Raw genomic sequence first — 12,775 nt, 5'->3', positions numbered from 1 at the left:
CACAGATGTGCATTATAATCAAATTTTCAAAAGTTAAACACAAAGAGAGAATCTTTAAAGGAGCAAAGAAAAAGTGACTTCTTATGTTCACATATGTACAAGGTCACCTCAATAAGATCATCAGTGGATTTTTCAGCAGAAATCTTGCAGGCCAGAAGGGAGTGGGATGATACATTGTTAGAAAGAAAACAACTGCCATGTGAGAATACTATACTCAGATAACCTGTATTTCAAAAATAAAGGAGAAATTAAGACTTTCTCAGACAAAAGTTGAAGGTGTTTAACACTCCAATATCTGCCCTACAAGAAATGCTAAAGAGAATTCTTCAAGCTGAAGGAAAAAGTCATTTATTAGTAACATGAAAACATGAAAGTATATAAAACTGGCCAGGCGAGCTGGCTCACGCCTGTAATCCCAACACTTTGGAAGGCCAAGGCAGGCAGATCACTTGAGGTCAGAAATCCAAGACCAGCCTGGCTAACATGGTGAAACCCTATCTCTACTAAAAATACAAAAATTAGCTGGGCATGGTGGCACATGCCTATAATCCAGCTACTCGGGAAGCTGAGGCAGAGATTCGCTTGAACCCGCAAGGCAGAGGTTGCAGTGAGCAGAGATCGCACCACTGTACTCCAGCCTGGGTGACAGAATGAGACTCCATCTCAAAAAAAAAAAAAAAAACAAAAACAAAAACAAAAACAAAAACAAACTTACAGGTAAAAAATAAGTACATTGTGAAATTCACAACACTCTAATACCGTAATGGTGAGGTGTAAATCAATTCTCTCTCTAGTTTGAAGATTAAAAGACAAAACTGGTGGCCAGGTGCGGTGGCTTACGCCTATAATCCCAGTACTTGGGAGGCCCAGGCAGGGGGATCACGAGGTCAGGAGTTCAAGACCAGTCTGCCCAGCATGGTGAAACCCCATCTCTACTAAAACTACAAAAAATTAGCCGGGCATGATGGCACACACCTGTAGTCCCAGCTACTTGGGAGGCTGAGGCAGGAGAATTGCTTGAACCTGGAAGGTGGAGGGTGCAGTAAGCCGAGATCACGCCACTGCACTCCAGCCTGGGCAACAGAGCAAGACTCTGACTTAAAAAAAAAAAAAAAAGACAAAACTACTACAAAACACCCATAGCTACAATAATTTGTTAATTGATACAAATTATATGTAAACTGTGATATCAAACTTAAAACTTTTCTTCCTCCAAGATGGCAGATTAGAGCATGCCTCAGCCACTTGGGGATAGCATGATAGTGCATAAAGATAAACTCCATGTACTTTATTTCAAGAAGAAAAATGGAAATCCACTGGAATCATGAACGATAACCCAGAACCTGGGGAAGGGAGTGGGAGCAATCAGCCCCTGAGGCAGTGTCCAGCTGATAAGAGTGAAACCCAAGCACATGAAAGAGAGCCTCCCTCCGTGACTCAACTTTCCACTGGGAACCAAAGCGACCCAGTTTAAGGGAGAGCACTTTGTTTCTCTCAAGGCCTGGGGTTAACTTGAGGAGAGGTTTGGAGGTGCTGAGAAGGAAACACACTTGGAAAAGCTGATTCAATCATTCCACAATGTACACATGTCATTGTGTTCACATCACGATGTGTACAATGTACACATCAAATTGTACCCCATAAATACATGCAATTATTACATCTTAATTAAAAATAAAATGAAAATATAAAAAATATATAGTAGATCCTGGAAATGTAATATGAGGAATAATTAATAATAAATGTTTGGGGCCGGGCACGGTGGCTCACGCCTGTAATCTCAGCACTTTGGGAGGCTGAGGCAGGCAGATAACCAGGTCAGGAGTTCAAGACTAGCATGACCAACATGGTGAAACCCCGTCTCTACTAAAAATACAAAAATTAACCAGGCATGGTGGCACATGCCTGTAATCCCAGTTAGTCAGAAGGCTGAGGCAGGAGAATTGCTTGAACCCAGGAGGCAGAGGTTGCAGTGAGCCGAGAGTCCGTCTCAAAAAAATAAAAAATAGCCAGGCGCAGTGGCTCACACCTGTAATCCCAGCACTTTAGGAGGCCGAGGCAGGCAGATCACAAGGTCAGGAGTTCGAGATCAGCCTGGTCAATATGGTGAAACCCCGTCTCTACTAAAAGTACAAAAATTAGCTGGGCATGGTGGCGGGCACCTGTAGTCCCAGCTACTCTGGAGGCTGAGGCAGGAGAATTACTTGAACCCGGGAGGCAGAGGATGCAGTAAGCTGAGATCGTGCCAGTGCACTCCAGCCTGGGCAACAGAGCGAGACTCTGTCTCAAAAAAGAAAAAATAAATTAAAAAAATAAATGTTTAGACCAGGCTTGGTGGCTCATACCTGTAATCTTAGCACTTTGGGAGGCCAAGGAGGGTGGATCACCTGAGGTCAGGAGTTCAAGACCAGCCTGGCCAACATGGTGAAATCCCGTCTCTACCAAAAATACAAAAATTAGCTGGGCGTGGTGGCAGGTGCCTGTAATCCCAGCTACTTGGGAGGCTGAGGCAGGACAATTGCTTGAACCCAGGAGGCGGAGGTTGCAGTGAGCCGAAATTGCGCCACTGCACTCCAGCCTGGGCGACAACTGCAAGACTCTGTCTGAAAAAAAAAAAAGATAATAATAATAATCCAAATTCAATGTGTCATTTTAAGGTGGCTTGGGAGCGGTCCGAGGAGCGAAGGACTGAACCAGGAGCCATGCTGCACTGAACTGAGGCAGCATAGCCTCTGGGTGGGGTGGGAGGGGCGGGAGCCCTTCCACTGTGGATGCTGACTGCCCAGGACGAGGGTTTCATCACCTTAAATGTTTTTGAACTAACGAAGCTGCATTCCCTTAAAAAGATGAACAGCTAGTGGCTCACACCTGTAATCCCAGCACTTTGGGAGGCCAAGGCAGGTGGATCACGAGTTCAGAAGATCGAGACCATCCTGTCCAACATGGTGAAACCCCGTCTCTACTAAAATACAAAAAATAGCCAGGTGTGGTGGTGTGCACCTGTAATCCCAGCTACTCAGGAGGCTGAGGCAGGACAATCGTTTGAACCCGGGAGGTGGAGATTGCAGTGAGCTGAGATCGCGCCACTGCACTCCAGCCTGGCGACAAAAAGAAAGAAAGAAAGAAAGAGAGAGAGAGAGAGAGAGAGAGAGAGAGAGAAAGAAAGAAAGAAAGAAAGAAAGAAAGAAAGAAAGAAAGAAAGAAAGAAAGAAAGAAAGAAAGAAAAGATGGACAGCCCATCCTGTGAACTATAGAGTTTGTGGACACATATGTATTGGGTTCATAGTGGCGTCATGCACACACACTCCTGAGAGTTTCCGTAAGTTTTTAGAGGACTGCTTTGCCTTTTGTTTTGTTGTTGTTTGTTTTGGTTTGGTTTTTGGAGACAGAGTCTCACTCTGTCACTCAGGCTGGAGTGCAGTGGCATGATCTCAGCTCACAGCAACCTCTGACTCCCAGGTTCAAGTGATTCTCCTGCCTCAGCCTCCCGAGTAGCTGGGATTACAGGAGCGCGCCATCATGTCCAGCTAATTTTTATATTTTTAGTAAAGATGGTGTTTTCCCCATGTTGGCCAGACTGGTCTCAAACTCCTGACCTCAAGTGATCTGCCTGCCTCGGCCTCCCAAGTGCTGGGATTACAGGCATAAGCCACCATGCCAGGCCTGCTTTGCCTTTTGATCTGAGAGTTGCAAAGTTCCATAAAGAATGGCCCTGGTGGATAAGCACAAAATCACGAGACAGCGATTGGACAGAATTTGTGAAGCTATCCACCCCCAGATCACGAACAGCCCCCTTCACCCCCTCCCGCTGCTGGTGCCGCTGGATGGCTGTGACCGCACCGTGGAGATGCCCATCCTGAAGGACCTGGCCACTGTGGCCTTCTGTGACGCACAGTCCACGCAGGAGATCCACGAGAAGAGTCTAAACAAGGGAGGACCTGGAGAAGTTCAAGGCCCTGAGAGTGATCGTGTGGATAGGCAAGTGGCTATGACAACGTGGACATCAAGGCTGCCAGCGAGCTCCGGATTACTATGTGCAACATCCCCTCCACAGCCGTGGAAGAGGCAGCTGACTCCACTGTCTGCCACATCCTCAATCTGTGCCGGAGGAACATGTGGCTGTACCAGGCACTGTGGGAAGGCATGCGGGTTCAGAGCGTGGAGCAGATTCTCGAGGTGGCCATGGGAGTGGCCCTCATTCGTGGGAGACGCTAGGCCTCATGGGCTTCGGTTGCACGAGGCAGGCGGTTGCAGTTTGAGCCAAGGCCTTTGAATTCAGCGTCGTATTTTATGACCCCTACTTGTAGGACAGGATAGAGCGGACCCAGGGCATGCAGAGGGGACCCTGATACACCCTGCAGGGTTTGCTGTATCAGAGTGACTGTGTCTCCTTGCACTGCAATCTCAATGAACATCACCACCACCTCGTCAATGACTTTACTATAAAGCAGATGAGACAGGGAGCATTCCTTGTGAACGCAGCCCGTGGTGGCCTGGTGGATGAGAAAGCCTTAGCACATGCCCTCAAGGAGGACAGGACAGGAGGGGCAGCCCTTGGCTTGCACGAATCGGAGCCCTTTAGCTTTGCTTAGGCTCCGTTGAAAGATGCGCCAAATCTCATCTTCACTCCTCACACTGCCTAGGACAGCATGCAGGCGTCACTGGAGATGAAGGAGGCAGCTGCCACCGAGATCCGCCGAGTCATCACAGGTCGCGTCCCAGAAAGCTTAAGAAACTGTGTGAACAAGGAGTTATTTGTCACATCAGCGCCTTGGTCAGCAATAGACCAGCAAGCAATTCATCCCGAGCTCAACGGTGCAACATACAGATATCCGCCAGGCATCGTGGGCGTGGCTCCAGGAGGACTTCCTGCAGCCACGGAAGGAATCATCCCTGGAGGCGTCCCAATGACTTACAACCTCCTGAGAGTGACACATCCTTCCCAAGCTCCCCCTCCCAACCGGCCCACAAAACATGGGGACAATCGACAGCACCCTAATAAGCAATAGCAGAGAATGCCCAAAGGTAATCATTCAGATACACTTGGGACCATGAGCCAGTGAAAAATAGATGAACTAAGAGAAACAAATTATGGTCTTTTTAACTGATTCTGGACATAGGCATCATTGATGTTGCCGTGCTAAAACTACAAGAACTAGACAACTGAAGATGTCGTCTCTTATGGAAGTGCTGAAAGACTAGGATGTGATTTACTAACAACCAACTTCCGTTATTGTGTGTGAAGTTTTTCATCTGTGCATCAGATCCCAAATAATACATGGAGCTTTTTTCTTTATCGGTCCCTTGGGCACAGGAGGTCCCGAACACCCTTCTCTAGAACGCTGCATTGAGAGTTCAAACATCGGGCCATGCGCGGTGGCTCACCTGTAATCCCAGCACTTGGGAGCCCGAGGCGGGTGGATCACCTGAGGTCAGGAGTTTGAGACCAGCCTGGCCAACATGGTGAAACCCCGTCTCTACTAAAAATACAAAAATTAGCTGGGTGTGGTGGCGAGCGCCTGTAATCCCAGCTACTCCGGAGGCTGAGGCAGGAGAATTGTTTGAACCCAGGAGGTGGCAGTAAGCCAAGATCGTGCCACTGCACTCTAGCCTGGGTGAAAGAGCAAGACTGTCTCAAGGAAAAAAGAAAAAGAGTTCACACATCAAATTTAAAAATATTAAGAGGAAAGCTTCATTCTGTGACTCTAGTCCTGTGAATCTAGTCCCTTCATTCTACAGGGGCTGTTTACCTCTTTTTGCTAGTAGCAAGATCATATAACTACAAAATGCGGAGAAACTGTTTGCCTGTGGTAGATACCTGCACACATAGGATTGAAGACAGTACAGGCTCCTGAGAGACACCTCTGTCCTCTCACATCTGTTTTGTTTTGTTTTGTTTTGTTTTGAGATGGAGTCTTGCTCTGTCACCCAGGCTGGAGTGCAATGGCGAGATCTGGACTCACTGCAATCTCTGCCTCCCAGGTTCAAGCGATTCTCCTGCCTCAGCCTCCGGAGTACCTAGGATTACAAGTGTACACCACCACGCCCAGCTAATTTTTGTATTTTTGGTAGAGACTGGGTTCCACCATGTTGGCCAGACTGGTCTTGAACTCCTGACCTCAGGTGATTCGCCTGCCTCTGCCTTCCAAAGTGCTGTGATTACAGGAGTGAGCCACTGCGCCCGGCCCCTCACTCACATCTGAATTGCATACTGAGTGGGCAAGTTGGTTATAAGTTCAGTAAAACCCTCTGATAATGCAAAAAAAAGTATTATGTTTCACAAGCTGTTTGTACTCAAATACATTTTCTCAATTTCAGATCCTTTCCTATTTTATTGAGTGGAAAGTCTTGAACTAAAAGTGTTCAGGAAGAATAATGTTGCATTTCCTTATGTCTCCTGAAACACTTTTTTTTTTTTTTTTTTGAGACGGAGTCTTGCTCTGTCGCCCAGGCTGGAGTGCAGTGGCACGATCTCGGCTCACTGCAGGCCCCGCCTCCCAGGTTCACACCATTCTCCTGCCTCAGCCTCCCGAGTAGCTGGGACTACAGGCACCCACCACCACGCCCGGCTAATTTTTTGTATTTTTAGTAGAGATGGGGTTTCACTGTGTTAGCCAGGATGGTCTCGATCTCCTGACCTCGTGATCCACCCGCCTCGGCCTCCCAAAGTGCTGGGATTACAGGCGTAAGCCACTGCACCCGGCCGTCCCGAAACACTTTTAATGGTAAGTTGTCATATTGTCTATGAAGAAACCCATTTTTTTATGACATTAATAAATTCTTTTCTTCATGTGATATTTTATACAAGAACACTTCAGATGTATTAGATTTGACTGATTTTAAACAAATCCTATTAGATTTGTATCAACTAGTTACATGTTCTATTCATAGACTTTTGTGAATCATTGCCTTTTTGTTTAAAAAGATGGCCTATTTTCCAGGCACAGTGGCTCATGCCTGTAATCCCAGCACTTTGACAGACCGAGGCGGGCAGATCACCTGAGATCGGGAGTTCGAGGCCAGCCTGACCAACATGGAGAAATCCTGTCTCTACTAGAAACCCAAAATTAGCCACGCGTGGTAGTGCATGCCTGTAATCCCAGCTACTTGGGAGGCTGAGGCAGGAGAATCGCTTGAACCCAGGAGATGGAGGTTGTGGTGAGCCGAGATCGCGCCATTGCACTCCAGCCTGCCTGGGCAACAAGAGCGAAACTCCAACTCAAAAAAAAAAAAAAAAAAAAGATGGCCTATTTCAAGCCTTTGCATAGGTACATTCCTGTTTTTGTGACAAAAGAAAAACTTTAAAATTTCCCCAAACAGAAAAATAATGGCTATATGTTTTATTTTATTTTAACTTTTTTTTTGAGATGGAGTCTTTGCTCTGTCACCCAGGCTTGAATGCAGTGGCATGATCTCGGCTGACTGCAACCTCTGCCTCCCAAGTTCAAGCGGTTCTCCTGCCTTGGCCTCCCGAGTAGCTGGTATCACAGGTGTGTGCCACCATGCCTAGCTAATTTTTGTATTTTTAGTAGAGACGGGGTTTCACCATGTTGCCCAGGCTGGCCTCAAACTCCTGACCTCAGGTGATCCGCCCACTTCAGCCTCACAAAGTGCTGGGATTATAGGCGTGAGCCACCGCGCCTGGCCCAGTTGATAGTTTCAACTATGTAAATCATTACACTGATTCCTACTGATCATTCTCATTGCCAGCATTCCTGAACTTAAATTGGCTCTGGAAATTCTCCAACCATAGTGAATCCTATTTTCTATGACCCCATAAATATTGGGCATTGTTGCGGTATGTTAGAATACGAGCCCATGGTTGGGAAAGGCAGTATCATATATGCAGTCTTTCTACCTATATGTGGCCACATAAGAATGACATCTGACCTGCAACATTTCCTTACCAAGAGTTACGGATCCCACATGGGCTGTGCAATGTATTTGTGTTTTAAGCTAAGTGATATTACATAAAAGTCAAAAAGCTTTTAAAAATTTGAACATTTATAAAGTAAAAAAGTTACAGCAAGCAAGGGTTAATTTATTATGGAAGAAAAACTTTAAATACATGTAGTGTTGCCTAAGTATACAGTGTTTATAAAGTCTAGAGTGTTGTAATGTAATGTCCTAGCCTTCACATTCACTCACCTCTCATCGACTCTCCAGAGCAACTTCCAGTCCTGCAGCCTCCATTCTTGGTAAGTACCCTATACAGGTGTACCATTTTTTACTTTTTATGCTGTTTTTTTTACTGTACCTTTTGTGAGTTTAGATATGTTTAGATACATAAATACTTACCATTGTGTTCTGTGGGCAGCAAGCCACCCAGGTGCCGAGGCAAGAGACCGAGGGCATGAGCTGTTTCAGTATAATAAAATATAAAATAACAAGAGTTACACTAGATACAGATCACAGATATGATTATACACAAGTATCACTAATCGTTAGTTTGTAGTAATTACTCTTTATTCAAATATTATAATAATCCTCACTCTACAATCATAACCTAGGAAAAACCAGGCCATACAGAGGTACGAGCTGAAGGGACATGGTGAGAAGTGACCAGAAGACAAGTGTGTGAGCCTCTGTTATGCCTGGACAGGGCCACCAGAGGGCTCCTTGGTCTAGCGGAACGTCAGCGTCTGGGAAGACGCCTGTTACCAAGCGGATTGTGGTCTAGCAGTAGCGTCAGTGCCAAGGAAAAGCACCCGCTATTCAGCAGACCAGCAAAGGGAGTCTCCCTTTCCCCGGGGAGTTTAGAGAAGACTCTACTCCACCATGTCTTGTGGAGGGCCTGACATGAGTCAGGCCTGCCCGCAGTTATCTGGAGGCCTAACCGTCTTCCTGTGATGCTGTGCTTCAGTGGTCACACTACTGGTCCGCTTTCATGTTCCATCCTGTACACCTGGCTCTGCCTTCTAGATAACAGTAACAAAATTAGTGAAAGTACTAAAAGTCTCTGATATGCAGAAATAATGCGTAAGCTGTTTTCTCTCTCTCTCTCTCCGCTTCAGCTGTCAAACAGGGAAGGGCCCCCTGTCCAGTGGACATGTGACCCACGTGACCTTACCTATCATTGGAGATGGCTCACACTCCTTACCCTGCCCCCTTGTCTTGTATCCAATAAATAACAGCGCAGCCTGGCATTCGGGGCCACTATCAGTCTCTGTGTCTTGGTGGTAGTGGCTCACCCGGGCCCAGCTGTCTTTTCTTTTATCTCTTTGTCTTGTGTCTTTATTTCTACCACCTCTCGTCTCTGCACATGGGGAGAAAAACCCACAGACCTTGTAGGGCTGGTCCCTACAGTGTTCCAACTGTATTCTGTACAGTAACATGCTGTATAGCTTTGTAGTTTAGGAGCAACAGGTTATACCATATAGCCTAAGTGTTCAGTCAGCTATACCATCTAGGTTTGTGTCAATACACTCTATAATGATGAAATTATTACACAATGACGAAATTGCCCAACAATGCATTTCTCAGAATGTATCCTTTTTTTTTTTTTTGAGACCGAGTCTCACTCTGTCGCCCAGGCTGGAGTGCAGTGGTGCAATCTTGGCTCACTGCAACCTCTGCCTCCTGGGTTCAAGCGATTCTCCTGCCTCAGCCTCCCGAGTAGCTGGGACTACAGGCGCGCACCACCACACCCGGCTAATTTTTGCATTTTTAGTATAGACGGGGTTTACACCATGTTGCCCAGGCTGGTCTCGAACCCCTCAGCCTCCCAAAGTGCTGGGATTTCAGGCGTGAACCACCGCACCCGGCCAGAATATATCCTTATTATTAAACTATGCATGACTGTGTATACAATACCTTTATAGGTCAAAAGCAGTCAAATACTGGCCATGAGATACACTTAGTCCAAGTACACAAATAATTGCAGAAGGAGAAGGTGAAACTCCTCTTACTTCCTGTCCCACTCATTTATCACAAAGCACACAGAAGTCAGAATAACACCTGCCCTTTGCAATTTCAGACTCCTCTCTTTCTGCCTCTCCAAACCCGTCCCACGTTTGGCGATTCCTTTCCCTTCGACCTCCCCCCATCAGGTCGCAGGTTCCTGGTCTACACCCCTTCTGCATCCCCAACCAGTTTTGAGTCTCACAACCTCTGGTCCCATAACCCCTCTGCACTAAGGAGCAATAAACAAAATTCACGCCCGAACAAAGAGGCCAAAACAGCAACCCAGGATGTTTGCGCCTGCGCACTCTGGGCGCACAGTACTCAGGCCGGCAGCCCAGCGCCGGCTTATCTGTGAGAGCAATTAAGATGACTTTCGGAGGGTCCAACCACCTTCCCAGCTCCGAACTACATCTCCCAGAAGGCTCAGTTGTGCGATTATCTTTCCATGCAGACTTGTCCTCTTTCTGAGGCTGTCCAGCGCCTGGGGGCAGTAGGACGGGTCCGGGAACTAAGCCCATCTCAAACACGTCGGAGTGGCTTTCTTTGGGGGCCAAGGCCCGAGCCTGAGGCGGGACTCCATGAGGCCTCTGGGGCGCGAGTGGTTTGACTAGGGGGGGCGATCCTTTCGGCGGGGCTGACGCAAGGCGCGGACAGGAATTCTGACGATCGGGAGCCATCTTGTCCGGCCTTGATACGTCTCTGACTACGCTTCCCAGAGGTCTCCTCGGCAAGACTGTACTTCTCGCGGTAATTCAGCTTCCAAGTCACGCGCTGGCGGGACCCTTAGGGCTTTACCAGCAACTACCCCAGTGCCGGGGAGGGTTCTGCTGCTTCGAAAGCTCGTAAGGCCTGAGGTGAGGAACCCGGGAGAGGGCGGGGCCGGGGGCCGAGCCTCGGCTTTGTGCGGCGGTGGAGGTGAGATTGAAAGCGTGCGCTTGCGTCTGTGTGGAGGTGTGTGGTGAATGATCGCGCGATTGTGACAGGCTGCTTTTGTGATGAGTGTGTTTCCAACGCTCACACCGTGTGCAGCACGGCCTCGGAGACTGTGGCTGCTGGTGTGTGTGAGAGGGAGCAGGACCACGTGAGGCATTGTGTGTGCGGCTGTGGGGAGCTTGTGCCTGGTTGAGTGTTATTGCGTTTGTCCCCGTAGTGGTGTACGACTATGTGCTGTGTGACTGTGTGCGGCAGAGTTCAGGTGGGGATACCTGCGAGTAACTGCATGTTTCTATCTGTGTGTGTGGCTGTGGTTAATGTGTGATCGTGACTGTGACCCGGTACAGGTGTGCGCCGACTGTGACAATGTGGTTGTGACTGTGACTGCCTCCTCGGTAAGTGTGCACTTGTGCTTATGTGACCGATAGAGGCCCTGCGTGTGCGACCCTGTTGCTTTGGGCGTGGATTGTCTGTAGCTGAATGTCCCCATGGTGGGAGTGTGATCAGGTTTGTGTGGCTGGGTAAGTCACACAGTGTGAGGTTTTATCACTTATGTATACTTCTCTAGGCATTATACTCCAGTTTTTCCCCGTTTTAAAACTTTATATGAATGTTGTCATACTGTCTTTGGTTTATTTTTACAATTCTGTGAATCATCCCTATTAGATAAAATCGCGGTTAATTCAATTTCTTTGCTATATTGTATTCTCCCTTCTGAAGTATACCACAATTATTCATCCTTTCTAGTAATGATGCCCTATTAGTTATTTATAGCTTTTTATTTTATAAACACAGCCACAAACATTCTTTCACATGGGGTACACATGCTTGAGTTTATTTACCAGCAGAATTGCCGGTTCATATATCTTCCACTTTACTAAACAGTGTCAAAATATATACCCGAGTGGCTGCACAAATTTGTACTTGAACAGCAATGTTTGAAATATCTTATTGCTCCATATCCCTACCAAAGCATAGTTCCAAGAGTTAAAAAAATTTTTGTAGGCCAGGTGTGGGGGCTCATGCGTGTAATCCCAGCACTTTGCCAGGCCAAGGTGAGAGGATCACTTGAGGCCAGGAGTTGGAGACCAGCCTGGGCAACATAGTGAGACCCTAACTCTACCATAAATACATACATACATAAAAAATTAGCCGGGCATGGTGGCTGGCACCTATGAGTCCTAGCTACTCAGGAGGTTGAGATGAGAGGATCGCTTGAGCCCAGTGCTTTGCAGCTGCAGGAAGCCATGATCATACCACTGCCCTTCAGCCTGGGCAACAGAGCAGGAGGCTGTCAATAGATACATAGAGCCTATATAAAGTGTGCAAATCTTAAGTGTACAGCTGTGTAACACTCCTAGATCTATACAAAGAACTTTGCCAGGACCTGAGATGCTTCCCTCATACCACTTCTCAGTAATTTCTCCCCCACACAATCTATTCAGAATTCTATCATTAACTAGTTTTACCCATTCTTTTTTTTTTTTTTTTTTTTTTTTTGAGAGAGTCTCGCTCTTGTCGTCCAGGCTGGAGTGCAGTGATGCAATCTTGGCTCACTGCAACCTCTGCCTCCTGGGTTCAAACGATTCTCCTGCCTCAGCCTCCTGAGTAGCTGGGATTACAGGCACCCATCACACTCGGCTAATTTTTGTATTTTTAGTAGAGACAGGGTTTCCCCATGTTGGCCAAGCTAGTCCTGACCTCAGGTGATCCGCCCACCTTGGCCTCCCAAAGTGCTGGGATTACAGGCATGAGCCAGTGCATCTGGCTGTCTTACACATTCTTGAACTTCATGTATATATGCAATTATACAGCATGTACTGTTTTATGCCAGGCTTCTTTTGTTATATATTATGTTTGTGAAATTCATTCATGTTGTTCAGTGTAATTGTACTTAGCTCTCACTATACTGGGGATATATTGTAGTATATTAGTCGAT

At 47.0% G+C, this 12,775-nt stretch overlaps 2 protein-coding genes and 1 pseudogene across 3 annotated transcripts in view; 2 read left to right on the top strand and 1 right to left on the bottom strand.

Annotated features, from left to right (window-relative positions):
- The first annotated feature begins 3,421 nt into the window (after positions 1-3,421).
- Positions 3,422-6,250, top strand: LOC101144704 (C-terminal-binding protein 2-like; annotated as a pseudogene).
- A 2,198-nt stretch (positions 6,251-8,448) lies between these two features.
- On the bottom strand, positions 8,449-10,580 carry LOC101143964 (uncharacterized). Its single transcript, XM_055369121.2, has one exon. The coding sequence runs from the start codon at positions 10,578-10,580 to the stop codon at positions 9,921-9,923; it is 660 nt and encodes a 219-aa protein (XP_055225096.1). The 3' UTR covers positions 8,449-9,920.
- A 48-nt stretch (positions 10,581-10,628) lies between these two features.
- The window catches only part of ZNF566 (zinc finger protein 566), a 44,712-nt gene continuing 42,565 nt past the window's right edge, over positions 10,629-12,775 (top strand). For both annotated transcript variants that reach the window (XM_019016667.3, XM_055369120.2), the window contains exon 1: positions 10,629-10,757. The gene's annotated coding sequence lies outside the window, so the exon portion shown is untranslated. The remainder of the gene's footprint in view (positions 10,758-12,775) is intronic.

This window comes from Gorilla gorilla, chromosome 20 (assembly GCF_029281585.2).
Source record: "Gorilla gorilla gorilla isolate KB3781 chromosome 20, NHGRI_mGorGor1-v2.1_pri, whole genome shotgun sequence".
In the NCBI taxonomy this organism is placed as follows: Eukaryota; Metazoa; Chordata; class Mammalia; order Primates; family Hominidae; genus Gorilla; species Gorilla gorilla.
The sequence above is the reverse complement of the archived record's forward strand: the minus strand, read 5'-3'. Positions and strand labels throughout refer to the sequence as shown.